Source organism: Anas platyrhynchos, chromosome 1 (assembly GCF_047663525.1).
Source record: "Anas platyrhynchos isolate ZD024472 breed Pekin duck chromosome 1, IASCAAS_PekinDuck_T2T, whole genome shotgun sequence".
Lineage (NCBI taxonomy): Eukaryota > Metazoa > Chordata > Aves > Anseriformes > Anatidae > Anas > Anas platyrhynchos.
The window spans coordinates 6132102-6154919 of NC_092587.1; the positions used below are offsets into that span (position 1 = coordinate 6132102).

A 22818-nucleotide genomic window follows, 5' to 3' on the forward strand; every position below is an offset into this window, starting at 1 on the left:
GCTTGTCATGTCCTTGCACACGAAACTCTAAGAGTGAAACACCAGCATAATTGTTTTAAGTCCTCCTTCTTAGTAAAATACTTCTGTCGTATTTCACTTTTTCATTTCAGTTTGAGAGGGTATTAATATGTGTCTGAATGGGATTAAACTCGTAAAAGCCTTGCAGTGACGAGTGTTTTAGGAAATAATCATTGTTTTCTTCGGCTAGAAGGTTTGACTCATGTGAAATGCTCCTAGTATTTTTTGAAAGCTCAGTCAAAAGCTTAGAGCTAAAATCAGGGTGCGGTGTAGGTTTTACTAAAAATTTATCAAGCGTTGATTCCAGTCATTTTTTAGAACACCAAAGCCTCAATGAGGTACCTTACCAGAAGCCAAATAACCAGTTCAGGCACTTGATGTGTCTAAATTTGCTGCTTATTTTGCTGCGGGATGGAAGGCATCTGGGATGAATGGAAAGCCTTGAGTCAGAGCCAACCCTGGCTCAGGAGATGGGTGCAATGGCAGGGCAGGAGCAAGACACGTCCGTCCCTGCAGGCTCTGAGTGGGGACCAGCCACAGCTTCTGTTCCTTTCACCTTCCCTCTCCTAGATAGCAAGGGCTGTGATAATGCAAACCGAAAAGCAAAGGCATGGGTGATTGCACCCTGCCTGCCACCCACAGACCTTTTTGCCTCTCTGGCCAGTTGCAGGTAGAGCAGAGTTCAGTATCAGCGTGTTTTGTTGTGTGTTTTTTTTGTTGTTGTTGTTTTTGTTCTCTCCTAGGAAATCTCAGCAGTCAGTGAAACAATCTTAGCACTTTTAACACTAATGAAAGCTGAAGGCAGTAAACAAAATCATGGACTAAATCATCCAGTGCTGATATGTCTTTTGGACAGCAAAGAGCCTTTCGCTCGAAGATGTGAAATAACATTTCCGTCATGTTTTTGCTAGTCTCCTAATTAGAAGTGATTTAGGATAGCAGTGAAGGTGCCTCTAATGGGCACCTTGTGAGTGTTAATAAAAGGAAGAATACATTAAATGTAGTGATTTGTGATTGGGCTGATGGGGTTAATATTTTCTTAGAATATAGCTGGCCGTTTTTCTCCCAAGTAACAGTGTAATGTAATTATAAGTACCTTAGTAGATGGACTCAATTGCTCGTATCATGAAAATTAATTTCAGGATCATGCTGAGGCTTTCTTTTCTTTATTTTCTACACTGTGTGGGGGGAAGTAGACACATACAAATGAAATGAAATTATATTTGAACAGACCTACTCAGAGAGGCCTGTCTGATTCCTATGGACTACTTAAATTGAAATCTCGGGGAAAGGACTGCATTTCTTGCTGCATTCCTGCACAGCTTCTGTACCTGCACCACTCACAATCTTCTCACATGCTATTTTAAAGCACTTGAAAGAGATAAACAGATATCTCCAATTTATAGGAGGGAACAGTAAAATAGCTGATTTTGCCCAAACTGCTTCTCAAAAGTTAACCAAGATACAATTAGAGTTTTTCCAGGAAGTTTTGTGAAGCTTTCTAATTAAGCCACCTCTTCAACACAGGTCAGTGTGCTTGCTGTAGTATTTCTAAACAATGAAATAAGTATTTAAGAGCTGTTATGTTTTCCATTTTTTAATGTGTGTCAACATACAAAAGCCCAAAAGTCTCAGTATATTCCTTCTTTTTTTTTTTTGTGATAAATGAAAATCTATTATACAAAACCGTTGCAAAGGTTTTCAAAGAATAAAAGACAAAAATCTGACATGAAAAATCTATGTTTAGTGATATTTTGAACTCTTGCCAGTAAATTTAGCCTTGAAGATCTTAATGGAATTAAATCAAACAGGACACTCAGAAATTGCTCTGAACACATACACAAAACTTAGAGAGAGATCAGCAACATGAAAGTGTTGGACTGCTGCTGTGTGGTTTGAAACCTTAATTACCAATACTCATTAGCAGATATACATCTGACCTGTGCTGATTTAAACCAGCTAAAGTCCTAAACCCAGGAAGGAAGAGGAATGTGTAACAGCATGAAGTAGCAAGCCCTGGTCTCTTTCAAAGCAATTAGTGCATGCAGACATGCACAGAACTTGGGTTTGTAGGTGTGAAATTGGGTCCCGATGATGTAACTCCATATTCGACTTACCATTTGAATTTGAATTTGGCAAAATTTAACTGCAAGATTTGTACCAGTTGTTGACCTTACAATTCAGGGAATCAGTTGTTGTATGTGGCTGTGCTTCCGAACCTGCTTAGTATTAATATTCCTTCTTGCTCATAGCAGAGGCTAGAAGGAGTTAAAGCAAGAAGAAAAAAGGCTGGAAAATCCTTCCTGGGGAATCCTGTGCTTGGGGAAGGGGGAGAAATACAAACGTACTTGCAAGTCCAAGCAGAACTATGCTGTTCATCATTCTTTTTCCCTCCGATTTCTGGAGAGGTACTTAATGGTGTTTGAATATGACCGCATACTCCCATTAATGTAACAATTTTCATTCGTACAGTGCAATGCCAGAAAGATAATCTCTGTGTTAAGTACTTTTCCTTTCTAACCCCTGGAGAGTCAGAACTCTAAAAGCAAATATTGTATTTACCATAGACTGCAAAAGGGAAGAAATTAGGTTAAAATGCAAAGCAGTGAAGATAAAAGAGACTTCCTTTTGGATGTCTGCAATGGTGCTGTGAATACATGCACGATGTTGTGCTTTTTATATTATCTCTAATTTGAAATAAACAACATGATTACAGATTAGATCAATCATGGCTTCAGCATTTCTGGCCAAAGCAAGAAAAGACTTGATGTGCCAGCTAACCACGTAATTGAAGCAGAGATTGTTTCACTGCTGGTGATTTGTTTAAGGATTTTAATTTACAGTAATGGGTATTCTTCGCTGCATTGTAACCTGGCTCCCCGTGTCTGCCTTTGGAAAACAGTCGCTGCTTGCATATACCACTGAAATGATGATGCAAAGCACACTAAACACCAAAATGGAGCAGCTGAATGCTGCTGCGTGACATCTCTTTTCCAGAATGTAGCAGAGGGAGAAAATTGATGCCTATCTGCGCGGTGTTTGATTTGCACAGGAGCTCTGCTGGGAGCTCAGCCACTGTTGGGGATGGGAGGAAATGGCAGCGGAGTGTCTTTCAGAAATCATCCAGTGAGCAGATAACCAGTGCACCCCACAGGACAGCTCTGCCTTGGCTACTGGAAGGGCTAAGGATGAGTTTTTCCTGCACTTGACTTGTGTGTTCTTTATGAAGTTAAGCACACGAGGAACAAGCAGTGGTAGCTGGAAAATATCACAGGTGCTTGAAAGCACTTTGACAAAAACAGTAAAGAGAAAAAGAAGTCAGCGGTGTACAACACATTTATTTTTGTGGACTGGAAGAGAACTGTTGGGAATCTGAACTGTTGGAAAATGATAGAAGATGATGCTAAGAGTCTTGTGTTCAAACACTTTGAAGTTGCCATTGCTTACTCTGTTTTTCAGAATACTGTCCAGGAAAAAAGCAGTAATGAGGGCCAGTTACCTTGGCAGCTTTCCTTGTTTGTATATGTTTTATATATTTTTGGTGGAATAATGAGTTTCGTCAAGAGCAAATAAACTAAGCATAAAGAAAAGGTGTGTTAAGGACAAAGGAAAAGAGGAGTGGTTGAAAAAAGACTGAGTACAAAGAGAAGTAGAGGAATAGGGTATACAATGAAGGAGAAGGAAATTTGGTCAAAGTTGTAGAAAGTTATTTGAATGTCCAGAAAGCACAGCTTTGGTTGCCTGTTCCAGATGGACAAATGATGTCTTTTCCCTTGAATTCCACTCAGGGATCCCATCCGTGCTTTCCATGTACATGTAAGAAGCACTTGGGACTCTCTTCGGGATGCTTGGCAGCTTCAGCCATATGTCAGGGTCTTCTTTCTGGTGGGCAGCTCAGTCAATATCGAGAGTAAAAATCTGTTCTTCGGTGAAAGCTAAGGGTGTTGTTCCTTTAATCCAAAAGTGGAGCTTTTGGTCTGAGTTCAGGAATTCAGGCAATCAACAGGATTAAAGCTTTTTCAGGAAGCTTTTCCTTAGACCACTACTGCTGGAAACTCATCCTTAGTTTGCTCATTGATAGCTCAGCAGTAACTGTATTTACGGTTCATTTTGTTTGGATGCTGGTGACTCTAATCTTGTTGTAGTGTCAGTGGTACAATTCAGCTCTGACGCTATGGGTTCACCATCCCACTGGCTGGATAATCCCATCGCAGGTATGATTTCTGTCATTTGGACAAGAGTTAGAAGAAAGCATGTTCTGGATGTGCCATGGAAAAAAAAAAAAACAAGTGGGATGAGGTATAAATGCAGGTTGTGACCAAATCTTCAGCCTTGTCCATTCTGTAGCTGTAAATTAAATGTGAATCTATATAATGGAAACATTTATCATAGCGTGTTCATTTACTTGCTGGAGAATCAGAGGTATTGGCTATCAAAATCAATGCCAGTGTTGTGCCATACTCGGCAGTGTAACAAATGACACATAAAATTGAAATCTTCAGGGAAGTCCAAGTAGCTGCAATGTCATGTCCTCATCTTTAAATTTTAAATGAGACACTTGGAATGACTTCTTTTACAAATGCCCAGGCCAAGGATTTTCTTAGAAAGTATTGTGGAACAATCTTCTGTTTCTCAGAAGTTTGCACCGAGCAGGAATACTAGTTGGCTACTCTGCAGGAAGTAGGGCAGATGGATGAAATCTTCGTTTACTTATTGTTGAGCCTCAGCAATTGAACCTTAAGGTTTGTTAATTGCATTCGTTACCTGGCTAGTGAGAGGGGCCGTATTAAGCCCCAAATACCTTAACATCTGGGGCTCATTTGCTCCGAAATGAACACCATCTCCTTTAATTCCCTATTTGTCTCTCCCTGCTCTTACAATATTTGCCTTGTACTGATTCCCCTTGCTAATTGCAACCCATCCAGCACTGTATGCGAAAAAAAGCCATTTTACTTGCATGATTTAATGCTTTTAAGTCATCGTGGCTTTGCTGACTCATTGGTCAACCTTGAAAAATCAGAACAGTGCAAACACTGCAATGCCATCAGAGGGCTAGCAGGTTGTGCAGGGGACTCTGTTACTGATTAGTGTCATTTTTTTTCCGAGTTGAAAGAGCTATTGTGTTTAAGGCCATGAGATTTAGAATTAGGAGTAATTAAAAACCAAGGCTGCTGCCTTTATATTTTTTTAAATATGAAGGGCCCCAGGAGTCTCTGTAGTCATTAGAAAATCCTATTCTCGTGCTAAGCTTGTCCTTATAAGCAGTTGTTGGCTTTCCTGAATGTAAAGCAGGATCTTGTTCAGAGTGGATGCTGAGGCGGGGGTAGGGGGAGGATATCAGAAAAGCAGAAGAGAAGAAAAGTGTGTGTGGGGTGGGGAGATATTTAGTGGTTGCGTGGGGGCTTTGTAATGTGTCCTTAGCAACTGGCTTTCTACTCTAATGGGAAAAAGAGATGGTGGGAAAGCATTCAAGGAAAGTGGGTCACATTTGATCCATGACCTAAAAGGAAAAGTGGGGGGAGGGAATAATCAGCTCAAATCATTAATGAGGTGAAAACGTATCCCTATAAGGCTCATTCATCAAACTGGGCAAAACTGCTCTTCTGGTGTCATGGTTATGTGCTAGAAAACGCAGCTCCTGCTCTCTCAAACACTACAATTGCTCCACGGCTTTTGTTTTTTAAAGGGAAAAAAAAAAAAAAAACTTGTTTGTTTTAAACACGCTCAAGCAACACAATGATTAGACATGACAGTTTGGCTGTGGGGCCTTCCTTTCAGTTCAGGAAAATATAGAACATAGCTGAGCTGTCCTTTCCTGGTAGAAATGAGGTCATTTGTAAAGCTTTGTGTACATTTCTGCAGCACTCGTAGAATGAGCTAGTAAAGCGGATCTCCTAAAGTCAAAATCTTACTTGCACCAATATTCCTGTCTTTAAGAAACACAGACCCATTGACCGTGTAAGATTAGGAATTGCAAGCTGTGATTTAGACTTAATGACTCCTCAAGGATGCATAGTTTTGATGTAGCTGTCAGTGGCACGTCCACTGCTGTCGTAAGTGTGCTGCCTTTGCTGACTCTGAGCTTCTTACAGCTCCATGTGGATAAGGGAAAGCTTGTAATCGCTTTCCTTTTCCATGTGGGCTGTGTATCTGTTCTGAAATATGCAAAAGTATGCTGTCAAGGTTGATTTTTCTGTTTATTAAATATAGAAATGCATTGTATACATTATATTTGTTAATCCCTGTTGTTTGTAAAAATCCCTCGGGCAATTAGAATTTATTAAATAATTTATTTTATGTAAAAGCTAATAGCAATTTTCATATCCAAACTATTTTTCTTACACCAATCAAATGTTGTATAGCTGCTAATATTTCAAGGTAGTTTTAATCAGCATCTCAGCCTAATGCAACTCTGCTCCAGAATGCATCTTCAAAATAAATAGAATCTTAGAATATCTGAGTTGGAAGGGACACACAAGGATCATCGAGTCCAACTCCTGGGTCCCCAAAGGACCACCTAAATAAATAAATAAATAAAAATTAGGCCATGTGTCTGAGAGCATTGTCCAAATGCTTCTTGAACTCCGGCAGGCTCGGTGCCATGACCACTTCCCTGGGGAAGTGGAACAGCAAAGGGTAACAGAAGATGTACTGGATAAGTGACTGACAAACATGGAGTGATGTCAGATGTGAATTGGCACGTCAGATTCGCATTCCATCCATCTTTAAACTTCATGGAATATATACCCATTGTGACAGAAAACTCTCGATGGTAACCCCCAGATTGTCTGACAATTTTTAATAAAACATAAACTACTTCAGTCAACTGTATTGGCATTCAGTCCAATCACAGAGAGAAGCAAACACAGGAAAGTAAAGAAGCATTCAAGATGTTCGGCTACTTAATGAAGATACTTGGTAGGAAACAACAGATTAAATATTCCTGGCTTGGTAGGATAAGTGAATGTAGACGTGCTGTGTCTCCTTCTCCTCTTTTTTTTTCTTAACCACCTATTAAAGTCCTCTGGGAGTACATCATGTTTCCTAACATATGAAAATAGTGGGAAAACATCTGGGCTTACTAATAAAATTAGGTCTGCTACTTAAAAAGCAGCCAGCATTGTTTGGGGCCTCAGAGATGCTCATGCAACGCAAACAATAATAGTAGGCTTTGAAAAGTACTTCACTTCTGCTGTGTTGCATAATTTTCAAATACTGCTTTTAAGAGACGAATCAGAATTGCATGAAGTTAAAAAAAAGGCATATCGTGAAAGGTTTCGGGTTTGTTTTTTTTTTGTCTTTAATAATATAACAGTTCAACATTAATGTAGTGCTTTCTTCTGACTGTTTCAGGGTACTTCACTGGGATGGGAACATAATGCTCCCCTTCTAAGGTGAGGGAAATAAGCACAGCAAAGGGATGAGACTTACAAGAGTGTAGCTGAGAAACCAGTTTCTTTGTTGCGTTGTCCTCTGCATTTTCCTATTAGCAACACTTCCCAGTTTGGTTCTCTGTAGGCGTTTGTCTTCTCTGAAGGATGGTTATAGCATGAGAAGGGATGTGCCTTATAGTAAGAAGTCAGTAATACCCTTCTTGATGAATCTGAAGTTGCTCTGTGGACACTAAACTGCACGTTTGGTGTCCACAGCTGACAGCCCCCATGGGCACAAGGCACAGACATTCCCGCCCGCTTTACGCCAAAGCAAGAAAACCCAATCTTCATTTTTTTTCTCTATTTTTCTCACTTAGAAACCCAGAAGGTTCAGACCTCAGATCATTAAAACAAATGGACCTATATTAAAATGCCGTCTCTGCCCCTTGGATTCCCCTGTGTTTCCCCTATCAAGCGAATGACACCTGTGAGCTTCAGGTCTGTGTTCTCCCATCAGCAGTGTCCAGGTGCCTCCGCATGCCCCAGGGCAGGTTTCTTCCTTTTTCCATCTGCTGAGTGAAGGTGATGATGTCCATACAGAGAGGGGTTGTATGGGAAAACAGTTGGAAAAGGGCTGGAGATCTTGGGGAACCACATGGTGTTAGTAATCCTCTGGCTTTCCAAAGACTTGTCATCGCAAATAAGAGTTTTCCACTTTTAGAGAAGGAGGGAGAAAGAAAAAAGAAGGAAAGAAATTAACCCTGTGGTGTGATGACAGAGATTTCTATAAATCACACCACGTTTCCCACTGATGCTAATGGCCAGCCAGACCTGAGAGGGCCAAGTTTCTGCAGGTCGAGTACATTACAGGGAGCTTAAAAATACATCCACAAGCCTTACCTTTGCTGGTGCACAGGGCTTTTGAAGTTAAGAAGCTTTGTACATCACAGGATAGCCAACAGGATGGGAATGTTATTCCCATTTTTCCCAACTCCTCCTTTCATGTTTCTTCTGGAAGGGTGCCAGCCAGCCCCCAAAACCTGGATTCATTTTTCATTTGTGAGTAAAACCTCCATGGGAAGAAATAACCTACTAGAACAAGCTTCTGTCCAAAACATCCAATTAAGAAGTTATCTCATCTTTTCAAATTTCTCCTGCAGCAAGTATTTGCTATGACCTTAAAAACACACTTTTCAACAACGTTTCACGATGTTTGCCTGTCGGTTTGGCAAGAGGCTTCAGAGAGCTCGGATGGTTTTCCACTGTTCAGCTTGTTCAGAGATGAAGGTCTGCCTTTGAAGTCAGCAGTGTCCCCATAAATGACTCCCACATGATTTCGGAAGTGTGTGTGTTAGGGTGTGGTGATGCTGGGATTTTTCATGGTATGTTTATTAGGAAAATTTAAACCAGTTTTTCTGAGGTTTTCCATTTCTTTGAATGATGCTCTTAAAGGGGGAGTTGCTCCTTTCCTAATTGTATGTCATTGTTTTTTTTCTTGTAAGTCTTAAAAAAATATTGCAACCATGTAATGCAGGGGAGCAAAATAAATTATTTGTAATATTTGGGTAAATAAAAGAAACTAAATAATATTTTGTACTTTAACTAAGATTTACCTTAGAGCTCACATTCTCTGTTGACTAATTGTGCGTCAGTGCATTTACATAACCGCTCTCTCTGTAGATGTTAAAGTATAAATGTTGGCAGCCCAAAATACAAAGGAAAAAGAATCCTGTTTCGAAGAGCGTAGCATACATCTTGCAGTGGGATGTAAAAATTTCAACAGGGGCGAAATGGAGACAGCGTGGCCCATTTTGCCATGTGTACAAGGCAATGCTTTCCACCCAGCACACACGTTGTGTTTTTTTTCATTAAAAATTGCTTCGTATTCTGGGTTTGGAGCCAGTTTCTCTTCTGTAATCCACATATCATCATTGCATGTGTTGGTAGTGGTACATCTGGTGCAACCTGGTTTTAACACCATTCAACACTAGCAGTAGTATATAAGATTTTCCCGGCTGCAGTTGAAGAGTTGTCACTCTTCCATCAAGTTGGAAGGGCACTCTTCCATCATGTTGGCATGAGTACTCACGGTGTAACACAGAATCAACAACCAGTCATAGGAGAGGCTTTTTTTTTTTTTTCTCCAAAAAAGCACTAGAGAGAGTTATAAGTATGTTGGAAATCATTGGGGAAAATGACTTTCTAACTGTTGACATTTCAGTAGCAATCTAATGAGGTACTTAGGTTTTTCTAGTATGTAGTATAGAGGAGTGATTATAAAAGATTCAGAAACGGGGAAGTTTGGGGTTTTTTAAACTTCCCTGCAATATGACTTCAAAGAAATATGTATCCCTGTTGACTTCGTGGTTGTCCAGCAATCTGATCAGAGCTGAGCTCTGCTCTACGGAAAGGCTGGGTACTTTTCCTACTTCCTTTTCTGCACACCATACATAACCAAAGATTACCATATGCCACTCTGAAGAATGGGGAAGCATTTCCCAGACAGCACTCCTGGTGTCCTTTACTAAACAGGCAGAATTTAGAAGAGGTGGGAGGAACAGGAGTTCAGTGGAGAGGAAAGGAAAAAGTGCAAAGCCATCTCCCCCCCGACTCCACACCACTGCTTTATTTTCCATGTAAATGGCAAAGTCATCCTGACTCCTGCACTGCATGTAGATGTTCAGTCGAGCTATATTTTCATAAGTTTATTCATCCCAGTAATATTTGAAAGCTTTCTCATAATACACGAAGTTTGGCCTGCCCACATACTTTGTTCTCAAGCCTTGGGAGGGATAAATATTTTCTTCTTTGTTTTCATGTAGGTTTAAGATTTCACCCTTCTCTGCCACTAAACCAATCTTGATTCTGATTTTCAATGTCATTGTTTTGTCTGTAACCTCTCTAACACTCAGGTAGTGCCAGAAGGCAGTTTTCCAAGACTCTTCACTCTTACAACACGATTGGCTCCACCTTGAAGAGTTAAAAAGGCCAGGTAGTGGGATGAGAAGAGATGGGAACAACCCTTAGCACTTCTTGGCTCTCTAGCCAGCAGAAATACCACTTAGCGGATAGGCAGGGAATATCCTATCTTAGCACATCTCATCCATCTGCAAAAATTGTCCTAGAGACCTCCGAGACAGGATTGCTGTACTTCTGCTCTGCTCCTCCTGACTTTGGTGAATGCCAAAATGAAACCTTAAGAACTGCAGTAGTCAGGATCCTTCCCCAGCTGGTTGTGGAAGTTCCCAACCTGCCCGAATCAAACCTTGATTCATTGAAGCAAAGCTCAATGCTCTGTGTTCCTCTGTGTGCTGCAGAAAACAACTTTATCACCTCTTTGACCTCCAGCTCAGCGAAACCGTTCCATTTGTAGAAAGCAAAAAGTTGGATACTGTCCTTCAAAGACAATTGACAGCTTCTCCATATGACTTCTCTGGGCTCGGTTGGTACAGAGGCAGGAGGCAAGCCCACCAAGTCACCCCAGCAGCATCCCATTAAGCCCAGTATGTAGCCAGATGTGGGGGGCTGACCACCCTACCGTGAGCATGCCCAGCACCCAAGAGCTGTGTTTGTGTAGACGCGGATTGTGTTTCCACTGAGGTCTGCGTCTTTTCTAACAGCTCACTGCAGCTGTATTTGGGAATTGGAAGATTGCATGCTCCAAAGTGCCTTGTGAAGCAAATCCTTCCAGCCTCGCGTTGTAGGGAATCAAGTGTCACACCATGCAGAAGTGCCTCTGCGCATGTCAGCCAAGCGCTTTTTTCAGCGTGATGGCAGAGTGCAGAAATTTCAAAAGGAATCAGGCAATTAAATTTTGAACCGACATCTCTTCTGTTTGTTAGGAATTCGTCGTTTCACATAGATGCAATGTTTCATTGTGTGTTGCATGTTTTATATATATACAGTTTCATTTTAATTTTTTAATATTGTCTTTCCCGGTTGTTGGGATTTTTTTTTTCTTTTTCTGGACAGGTTATACATATGCTAATAGAAATATGCCTATTATTTGAAGCATAGTTCTGCTTGTCAATGAAGCTTCATTAACACCGTTATCACTGCCTGACATTTATCTTATAATTTTCCAGAGTTGACTGTTACATCTCCATGGAAACCCAAATTGCAATTGAAACAAGTGAGATAATAAAGGCATCCATAGAGGATTGACAGTATGCAAGCCCACAGTGTTTGCAGGCTACATTTGTTTATAGTTCCTTAGATAAATCTATTGCAGTGGAGGTTTTTATTACCTGTCTCCTGTCTTTCTATGCTGCTTATTGCAAGGTCTAGAGCAACATTTTTTTATTTTGCTTTTTAATTAGAGCAATAAATTGTATTGGGCTCATCAAGGAATGTTAGAGCACTGAAGATATAAATTCTGGTGTGGTTTTGGGGGGCGAAATATGGAGGTGTTTATAGATGATTTTTGGCACTATGTAGACTGATGCATTCTGAGATTGATTTGGGAGTTTGTTTGAAGCAGCAAAAACTTACGATTGCGGACTCTTGATTTGCTGACTCTTTCAGTATGCAAGAAAGATATTTTTTTTCTATACCTAAGGACTTGAGCTCTCTAAGTTCATGACTCTAAATCAATTTAGATGGTGCCTCAAAGCATAGAGTCATGAAACTGGAGTGGGTCCAGAGTGAATTAATCTGAAATTAATTTGATTTTGAAAGGCTCCATCTGGCTGTGTTTGGAAAAGGCATTTAGACAGATATATAAACAAATGATCATCTGTATTCTATATGCCAGATGTGGTGTCAAAAAAAAATGAAGAAACGGTTTAAAAAAAATCAGCTGAGGGGGATTTTGCTATAATGATGCTCAACTTGTTAAAATTACAATTGCATCATACTTTGGACAATAATCTTTTCATATATTCTGATTTGTAGAAGGGGGGACTAAGAACAAGCCTGATAGGATATTTTGTTTTAAGTAAGAAAATTGAATGTCACAGCTTGCTTTAATTGTCTATTTCAGATCTCCCATATATAAGCCCAGCTAACTGAAATTGGCAGGACCCTTAACAAGAGCAGTGCTGTGATCTTCCATTCCCTTTTTAAGGGAGCTATTTAGGTACAGCAACCTTGTCAGCCACGAGCTGTTGGCCTCCCTCTCTTTTGACTTATGCTTTTGGGCCCTATGGAACCAGCTCTGTGCTCTGTGAAGCTCAGCAGCGAGCAGGTACAAGTGCTTACACACGTGGGTGCCAGGCTGAAAATATGTCATGCTGTAAAGTACTTCCTGCAATAATCATTTGGTTTTAGTGCACTGAAACCACTGCTGTGTTTCCAAACAAATGCTTGGAGGATTCCTACCCATTTTCTCCATCCCTCCCCAGCTCCAGGACACAGGTTGCCATGAAATAGCCAAGTCATGCAAACCTCAGAAGAACTTGCAGGTAACTGCCAGCCTGCATATAAAGCCTGCTGAAATTGTCACGTCATTAATTACTACATAAAAACATATATTTTTAAGCCTTCATTATTGCTTTTGATGTTTCTGGGGGCAAAAGAAGGAGGAAGTTGAGTAGCAACTTAGTACATTTTGATTAGTAGGTGTGGAGAGAGAGACTGATGTTGTTGACAAGAAAACAGATGGTCTTACGTGTCCTGAATTTTAAAAGCCTGGTACTATTCTAATGTGGTTGTTGGCATGTCACAAATATATAAGCATTTGTTTGTAATCAAATCCTCAAATCCTTTTTTTTTTTTTTTTTTAAGTAGCATCAATAAATGTTTCTTGCCATAGAGAAAGAAGTATTCTTCACTGCAAATATGTGTAAAGCAAAGCATTGATAATCCACACCGTTAATATTGAGGAGTCAGTCACTTGAAACTCTACTTCATAGGAAAAATGGTGTCAATCAGTGCCCCAAAACTGTAATGTCATTGTGCAAGTGCAGCAGTGCTCTCTGTGGCCCTGTCCGACTTACAGTAATGTGGAGAGGGCCCCTTTGCAATTTGAGTCCAATTTAAACATAACTTAGATTTTGCACAAAAGCTCAACCTCTGCTCCAAGGAGATTACAGTGAGAAACATCAGTGTGGGGTACAGTAAAAGTGGAACAGAAAGTCACAGTCGCTGCTCATGAACATCATAGTTGGGATGAGCAGCCAAGGTTCTCTTCTTGCCATAACAGAGATTAATGTAGAGATGGAAAAATGATAAATGAGAAGCATTTGTTAATGCTAACAGGCCAAAACCAGATGTGCAGACATCCACCTGTTAGTTGGCCAACAGAAAACAGATACTCAAACATCACACTTTTGGTATTTATTGGTAATGTCCAAACTCATGTTATCTTTTTCCTGCTGCACGGAGTTAGAAATGCACCAACCTTACACCTGACAGCAACAGACCTAACCTTGTTTGCAGGTTTAATGTAGCAAATTCTGCTCACGAAGCAAAACTGACTTCTGGGGTGGTTACCGAAGCTGAGCTGTCTACCAGAATGGTGTTGCCTGGAGGACCTCATCCAGCCTTGAATTAATTAGCTCCCAAATCCTGCAGGAAAGCCTGGAAGAGAAAGGCAGGGCCTAATACATGGCCTCTCGGTGCAGATCTCCAAGCACTTTTAGTCATTCTTATCATGTGTCCGTAGAAATGAGTGATCCTCAACCCTCCACCTGAACAAGACAGGGGTCAAAGCCAAGAAAGTAAGGGTTAGGATGGGTTTGGCTTTCTTCAGCTGTTAAAGGGCAGCTGTTCTTTACAAACACTGAGCTTCTACTAGTTTAAGTTTAGTAAAATCAACAGGCTAGTGTAGGCAAATACTTAAATATGCTGAAAGTAGACCATTATAAGTTTTATCAGCATAAACAGAAAGATACTACCCAGTCCTGACCTGTACAGATGGCGCGTTTAATTGTTTGCTGCCACTATTGGATGAACTAGTAATGATATTTTAATTGGTTTCCAAAATAGAGGACTTGAAAAAACAGCTCTTTCTCTCTCTGTTTATCTTCCCTTCTGCACTCATTCTTTCCCTTGTTTCTGTCTATATATGTGCATATAATCTAAATTTAAAATATATATTTTAAATTGTGTAAGCTTTGTCAATGTAGAGCACATGCATATCACTAAGCACTACTGTGTGTTCCAAAAAATAATTTTCTGATAAAAGAGGTCCATACACTAGCAGTACGAGTTGAGACAGCTTGAAGTCACTACACTGAATATATATTTTTAAGATATTTGTGATTATGAGGTGTTGTTTTTTTTTGTTTTTGTTTTTCTGAAGGTGTGATATAGCAAACATTCAAAGCTTTTGCAGAGTTACTGCTTCTTTACTCTATGGTTCTAGGAACCAGTACCGTTGGTTTTAAACACATATGCAAAGGATGTTCACAATTCGGTTTGCAACCCCAGGCTCAAATCAAAGTGTTTTGGAATGGAGGTGGTGCAGCAACCAAGAGGCTGAGCACCGGAGCAGCCACTGGCCTCTAGAGGTAAATAGTTAGGAGTGAGCCTGGGGGAGGTTGTAGCCAGGTCAGGACAGACACGACCTCGTTAGCTTTGGTGAGCACAACTCAGGGCTAATTTTAGGAAGTCAACAAGCCTTGGCACAAAGGAGTGTCTGTGCTCTAATCTGCGCCACAAGTGCACAAGGTAATTGCATTTTAACATAGCTATTATTATGATTTCCATACGTATCCTTGATTCCTTCCTGTAATACTAATGAGGAATCTCTGAAGAATAATGCGTTGTATCTCAGGTGTATTCAGCTCTCTCCTGATGCTGTATGTGTGTGGTTCAGTACTTTTCCCATGTCACTTTTAGCATCATGCATTCTGACCCAGCTGTTTGAAAGATGCCTTCCTTCTGCTTCTCCTTCTCCCAGCCGGAATGTTTCCCATCAAGAAAAATTTCAATACAGGAAAAGGATTTTTTTTCCCTATATTTTCACATCAGTCCTCCTCGGTGACAGGATGCTACTTCCTTACCCTACAGAAAATTTGCATTTAAGGCATGAAAGGGATCGCGTATACTAAATTTGGAACTGATCAGGAAGCAAGCAGTCCCTTCTAGACCAATGTTTTATCATGGTTTGTATGAGGCAAAATACAGAGTGAGTTAGCAAACCTGAGCTACAGCTAAACACTGACTCCACCAGAAAAAAATGACTGTGAAATTTAGATTGCTTGTCAGGGCAGAAAAAAAAAAGATTCCATTGTCTTAAGCAACATTATGCTTTTACGGATAATTTCTGCAGACATGGAGGCAATGGGAGAAAAACCATCTTTGCATTTACCATTCAGTGCTTACATGAGCACTTGAGTATTATTAGCTATTGACAAGAATAAAATCTCCGCATTGGATGCCAGGTATTAAAAGCCATGAGAATTGTTCGTGTGGTTCATGTGGTCTGTGCGTGCAAGTGCTGTTGCTCTCTGCTGGATGGATGAAGAATTACTCGGCTCTTTGTTAAGGCTTTATGGGTCTGTAAGACGGAGTAAGAGAGAATGTTGTCTGAACTCAGAGCTTCAGTACCCCTCCTGAAATTGCAGTTGGCCTTTCAGGGTAGCAGAAACACAGCTGAGCAAGTCATGCAGCCACCAGAAGTTGTCACCCTGCCTCTGGGCGCAGGGAAACCTGGAGAAAATTACTTTGTAGGCATTGCTGCATGTGCGCTACTCGTCCCGCTGTGTGCTGCGGCATTAATCGGGTGCAATGTCAGAGTCATTCAGCAGCTGCCGGTATGGATATATGTAACTTAATAATTATTATTGTTATTCTTACTAGTGGTTTATAGTTGTGCCAAAACCTGTACAAGACACAGGAGCAGCTAACGATTTATGAAACTTCATATTTCCTCTGAGCTGCTGTTGAGCTACTGCCCTGTGAAAACACTGATGGGCCAGAAAGCTTCTGGATATTACTTTTTTTCCCCAAAAATACAGAGACCTGGTCATTTACGGCTTAAAAATATAGAACAGCTTCTTTTTGTTTTGTCTCATTTTGTTTTGTCAGAGGTTCTGGCCCTCATTTTGCTGGCCGAAATCCAATTTAGGTAATTACATTCTGTGTCTCTAAATCCCAACCCCCTGCAGTTTCCAATGGGGTATGGTATTGTTCTACCCTTCCTGGCTGAAATTGTTGTGCGATAATGCTCCATGTCATTAAACAGCTGCCGTCTGTCACCTTACGATGAAGCCATTCCTCTCTAAACAATGAGTTTATAAAGCCCTTTTGGGTCCTTCCAGATAAAATTTGCTCATAAGCCAGCAGTTAACAGTTTTCAAGCACGGTGAGGTGATGGTCGTCATCTCTTCTGCCAGTGGTTGGAGTCCTTCGGAGTGGTGGTGTCCCTTCAGTCAACTTGTGCAGTACCCTGGCAGCTCGGATGGAAATATCTGTTGCTGTAAAACCTTGATGCTTCCGTGCTAGGTTGGATTTAGTCAGCTTTACACTTGCAGCTTGCTCCTTAGCATGCTCTCATTGTCGTTTTGGTGCTCAGGAATGAAGCATTCTTCCAGGGATGTGCAGTTTGGTCGCGTACCATTGGACATGGAAAAGGCAAATCTCCAACAAAACAGCAAAGCCACTGAAATAGGGTGAGGACTGCGAGAGGAATTGAGCAAAACAGAAGAACGGGAGGTGTTCTGGCCAGGATTACGAAGGAATTGGAAACACGGTGTCGTGCAAACCCATTCAGTCCCAATAAAAATGGGTTTTCAACACCTGGCTTGACACCTAGTTTGTGAATGGGAGTGAGCGAGGATTAATGCCAAAGGTCTTACCAGTGATGAATTTAAGAGGGTCCCTTTTGATCCAGACTTTGTTTCTGAAGCCTGCCTCTCTCTCTCTGTAGCGGTCAGGTCACTTTAGCAGCCTGGCTGTAATTACAGACATGAATGGGAGAGGCAGAGAAGGCATCCAGTGGGTTTTGCCGGGGCCCCTGTTTAAGCAGCAGTGATATTAAAACAATCTCTGGCTCCTCAAGGAGTGGCCCTGTCAACTTGCTGAAATGATGGAATGGTAGTTAGGTTATTAGAAGGAAAATTGGCACAAATTGAGAGAGAGGATGCTCTGGCAGTGACCACAAGCAGCCAGCGACTCAGTGGCTTAATCTCTGCCCTCGGGCTGCTCTCTCCAATACAGATGACACCTTGTCAGCAAAGATGATGTGCTGGGTCACCCTGGAGTCCAATGGGCTAAATTGGCCACAGAGGGAAGGGTTGCTGCGGTGTAGAGACAGCAAGCCACATAATCTAATTCTTCTTTTTTTTTTTTTTCTTTTTTTTTTTTTTATGTATGTCATCATTTGGGTACTGACAGTAATTGTCAAGGGATTCTCTTCTCATTAGTGTCCCCTAGCCACAGCTAGCTCTGCTCTCGTGCTTTCAAGAAGTAGTCCTGAGCTGTTGCAAGGATTGCCTTGGCTCCTCTCAGAAAGTTTCATCCATCGTTTCTCTCCTGTGTTGTTATTTCCTGGGTAAAGTGAGAGGGGAAGATGCGGAAGGAAGGAGTCGCTTCCTCCGAGAGCGTTGCGGTGGCAGGGAGAAGTAACAAAACCCCTACAGCTGCTGGCGACTAAGAGGTTGTAGTGCTGGGCAGCAACTGCCAGCGGGTGAAGATGAAGGCTGGGGGAGGAGAAGGGAACTCCTCTCTGGCAGAGATTGGCTGGGAGGGCATCAAAAATATTTGGTTGGATTTTGCACTGACCTGGAGAAGCTCAGTGATAGCTGAACCGTCAAGTGGGTGTGCTTTATGCTTGCTGTTCCTTGAGTATTCTGCAGATCTGTAAAATATATAAAATAATTTGATTTTTTGTAATTGTCATCTCCTTATTGTTTTATGCACTTATTTGGTTTGTCCAAGTGGGCTGTAGTCCTACTGCTGGCACTGGATGAGGATGCTCCTGCGAGTGCCATTGGTGTGACATCGCTGATGCACTCCTTAAAACCCCAACAAAGGGGGTAGCCATTCCTCCAAGATGCTTGGTAGCTTTCATTTGCACTGAAGTCAAAGGAAAAGTAACTTAACAAGGAGCCGGCTGTGCCCTCTCCACGGGTTCAACTTGTTTATCCCTCTCCCCAAAATGTAGGCAGCTCAGTAAAACCCCAGCCCCCTGCAGTAGGAAAGAATTATATAGAAAAGTCTTAAGTTATGCTTGCTTTTTCCTAAATCTGCAGGAGTTAGCGGATTGGCAGAGCTGTCAGAGGATGGTGGAATTAAAGCTGGAGAAGTTTTAATGACTTGCCTAAGTTAATTCAGGCAGTGAGTGACACAGCCTGTCCCCCGGAGCGTTGTGTCACAGCACACAGTAACCTACACCTGCAGTCAGGGTGTTTAACCATCTTTACCCAATAAAACATTTCAGGAATATGATCAATGTAATTCCACTTCAGCCCCACCGAAGTAAAGAAAGTGCGTAAGCATTGTGTTGAATTAGAAGAGATCTAACCTGTGCCTGAACCTCAAGCTCAAAGCAGGAACTTGATGGTAATGGGGCAATTAACCTGAGTAAACAGTTAGAAGAGTAAGGTTTTGTGGTTTCCTCCAAATTGTCTTGTTAGTGATGGAAATTGTAGTGCTCTCGGTGGTAAAGGTGCTGTGGGTAAAGGAATAAGCAAAGGAATAAACTTGTTCTTTATTAAATATGACCTCTGCTGTAATTTAGGGCTAACATAGTAATTATGTGTGGATTTCTTAAGGAAGAGATCCAACAGAGAGACTAGATGAAGGGCATAATTTAAAAAGGAACTCAATTCATTTTTTAATGTAAACAAAGCAGAGAATAAATGAAGCGAAAAGTGAAGCTGATTTCTGAAGGAAAATACTTGCCTGAGTACAGGACAAAGCCGGTGGCTGCACAGCTCAGCCTTATCTTTGCAGGTCCAAAAGTGTGTGTGAGCATTTTCCTTGGCTATTTTAAGCTATAGGGCTGCAATTTACTTTTTATTCTTGTTGGGAAGGTTGTTTAACGCACTGGGTTTTACATAAACAAATAGGAAATAGAGTGGTTTTTCCAGAGGTCTAAATGACACATAGGTGCCTAATACCCCCTGAAAGTCTTGTGTGTTGCTCCCATTGGGCATCACTCAAGTGAGTTAAGGTGGTTTTTTGTCTCTTAGAGTTTGGGGTGCCGGTTATTTTGGGATTTTTTTTTTGTCTGTTAAGTATTAAGTATGTGTGGAAAATACAGCTCCTAATGCCTGGAGAAATCATGATGGCTGCATCGGTGTGCTTGGGACCTGTAGAGCATCTTCAGACAAAGAGCATGTGTAAAGTAAGAGAGGGCATTTGTGCATGAAACACAATAGAAAAGGCTGGGCCAAATCCTTCAGCCTCTTATTCATGCAAGGCTCCCAGTAGGATCAATAGGAATTTTGTCTCATAAGTGAGTGTGATAAATCCCATTGTCTGTTGATCAGTGTTAAAGACACTTCACAAGTGACGATCCTGCTTCTTGTTGTTGGTTTAAAATCTGCCTTTAATATAATTTTCTCCTTCCTGCAGTGAGTAGGGAAAGTGCAAAAGTTAATATGGGCATTTAATATGTCCAGGTGTGGTGTTCTTTCAAGGAGATGAAGCATGGAAGACTAAATAATTTGTCTTTGCACATTACAGCTGTGATGACACAAAGATTATTTTTTTTCTTGCCATTCCTATATTTCATTTTTTCACACATATAATATCATTTGTGTCCAGTTATATAGGTTTGGGGCTCTTAAAGCTCTCCTCTAGGCATTTGCCCTGACCAATTGTCAAATGAAGAACTTGTAATTAAAGCCAAGTTTTTTTTCATAGTGGCAGGTGGCTCTGAGATGCCTGAAGTTTGGGATGATCAGCGTTCAGCATTGCTGCACGCACGCCTTCTTCCCCCTTTCCCCGGTGGGAAGATGGGAGGAGCACTCTGAAAGTCACATCTCATTAGCGTTCTTTCTTGAAATTTAAGCATCAAGAAACTATCATCATTACAGAATCGCTAGCCAAAGAATTAATTGAAATGGTTCCCCTTAATTATCAATAGTGGCACAAGGTGTTGTTTTGTTTGTTTGTTTGTTTGTTTTAATTCTGTGTTCCTGTTCAGTATTTAAAATGTTTTGTTTTCCTTCTAAGAGTACAACTCTTCCTAAATCATAACATGTCATATGTCTCACAGAGTGGGTTTTTTTGGTTAAGTGCTTTTCCCCAGCAAAAGTGTTGAGTTGTTTTGAACTTAGATGGACATCTGGAGATCAGATAGGGTAAAAATTTACGGGGTGTGAAAAATTTCAAACACTTAATGTCCTTTTCATGGAGAAAAACTTTTTGAAGCATCATTTTAGTTTCCTGAGCAAAGTAGGCAATCTTGCCACTGCTTTCTCCTTTTGAATTGTGCATTTTTTGTGTGCCAGGGTGCAATAAACAATGTGCTTTGGACTGGCACTCTGCAGACTGCTTTTCCTTTTTAAAGAGCGTAGGCAACTAATCGGCAGCATCCAGCCGCATAGCTGGAGTGTTTTCCATTCTAGGCAATATCATACTAATTTGATGCACACATGGATGCTTCACACAATCTGCAAATTCATCGCTGGCATCTTGCATTAGTCATCTGACAGATTGCCAAGTGTTTCATATTCCTTTCATGTGACTTTATTACAAAACACGCACACACACACCAGCACTGTCTTATTTCTGCCAGTAGCCAGTTTAGTGAGAATTCACTGCAGTTCTGTTTACAACAGCCATGGAGAGAAATCTGCACTTCCTTGCAACTCTCCTCCACTTTAAAATGCAAAAGTACCGCTCTGCGTTGTGCAGCTCTCTTCTTATATAATGACATTAAGCAGCAGCCTGCAGAGAAAACCAGACTCAATGAAAAATGTAATCGCGTTGTTTTTTGTTCGTAATACTTATGCTATTAATTAAATAGCAATTTTTTTTTCTGCTGTGTGCCAATTGACATCATCTTCTGCATCTAGTGCATATGAAAACTGCGTAGTCTCCTAACTTGCCTTTTCTTTTTCATCTTCTTTTCCACTTTCTAGTAACGGCACAGCTAACAAGATGAATGGAGCTTTGGATCATTCAGACCAACCAGACCCAGATGCCATTAAGATGTTTGTTGGACAGATTCCCCGTTCATGGTCGGAAAAAGAGTTAAAAGAACTTTTTGAGCCTTACGGAGCTGTCTACCAGATTAATGTTCTCCGAGACAGAAGTCAGAACCCTCCCCAAAGTAAAGGTACAGTAGTTGTACTCTGTTTGCTTTCAGGCTTTTTTTTTCTTCTTTTTTTTTTTTTTCAATGGTCTCACTTTGTTTTAGGATTTACAGAGAGGTTTGTATCTGGGCTGTTTTGAAGCATACTGTGTCAAGCTATGCAGCAGTCCTAAGAGGAGAGAACTCCTGAATACCTATCGATTACTGTCTTCCTCTTCTTCTTAAATTGCAGTTTAAATATCTGTTATCTGGAAGTGAGCATTCCAACTGTGCAAAAAATAACAAAAGATTGCCGTCCTTGTTTAAATTATTATTGCCAAGAGACATGGAAACCTGAACGGTCACTTTCCCAGGATTAGCTCATGAAAAATATAATTTTCTACTTCCTTTCGTTTCCTCTCTTTGCACCCCAGGTGGGAATAATTTTCAGGATACAGAAGGGGAGAAAGGGTAGCAGTGGGCTCTTGCTACATCATTGCTCCAGAGGCAATAAAAATTAAAAAACAGTCGCCCTGTCCTTTTTCAAAAATTTGATTTCTTTTTTTTTTTTTTTTTTTTTTTTTTTTTGCAGTCATGTTAAAGGATTGATTTTTGGCACTAGTGTTTTTCTAAAAGAAAAGGCTTTGTGTTTTTTTTTTCTTTCTGCATTTTTTCACTCACGTATAAAGTATTTGTCCTTTGCTTTCTTTAACTGTATGCCTATGCATATTTAGGCATGTGACAATTCTGTGTACTATAGTTATGTAAGTATAGCATAGGCTTGCATGTAGACTTACAGTGAATATTTTGTTTCACACAATGCTTTTTCTCTCTACATAGTATACTTCCATTTACACTTTGAGTTTTTCCAGTTTCGTGTATTAAATTATTGCTAGCATTGCAAATAATTAGCACAGCTCAGAGGTACAGCCAGCTGTGCGTGCGTTGTGAGATTACTCAGTAGTTATTCATTCTTAGTCCTCTCCTACCACTGCTTCTAAAAACCTTTATGGAGAATATCATAAAACGATTTTGTGGGCTAGCAGCTCGCTACCAGTGCAAAGCAGCACTCCTGAGGTTTCCAGTTCAGCGAGAGGCTATTGCTGTCGCATGCAGCACGCAGCACAGCTCGGGTGCTCCTGCACTTTTGTGCAAAGCGCTGCCCAGACTCAGCGTTTCCTCCTTGCCCCAGTATGTGGCTGAGGATCTTCTTGGTGGTCTCCTCTTTGCTGCCCCAGTTTAAAGGTTCTTGTGTTTTGAGTGATATTAGTTCATTTTGGTTTGCCTACATGTGGC

At 40.9% G+C, this 22818-nt stretch overlaps 1 protein-coding gene across 13 annotated transcripts in view; it reads left to right on the forward strand.

Annotated features, from left to right (window-relative positions):
* CELF2 (CUGBP Elav-like family member 2) overlaps nucleotides 1-22818 on the forward strand; it is a 371305-nt gene that overhangs the window by 217822 nt on the left and 130665 nt on the right. For 12 of the 13 annotated variants that reach the window (XM_072043812.1, XM_038186449.2, XM_072043635.1 and 9 more), the window contains one exon: nucleotides 21371-21567. In XM_072043812.1, the coding sequence (XP_071899913.1) occupies nucleotides 21371-21567 (197 nt within the window). Of the gene's footprint in view, nucleotides 1-21009; nucleotides 21207-21370; nucleotides 21568-22818 lie in introns of those variants that run through there. The other variant, XM_038186467.2, reaches the window with a different exon arrangement.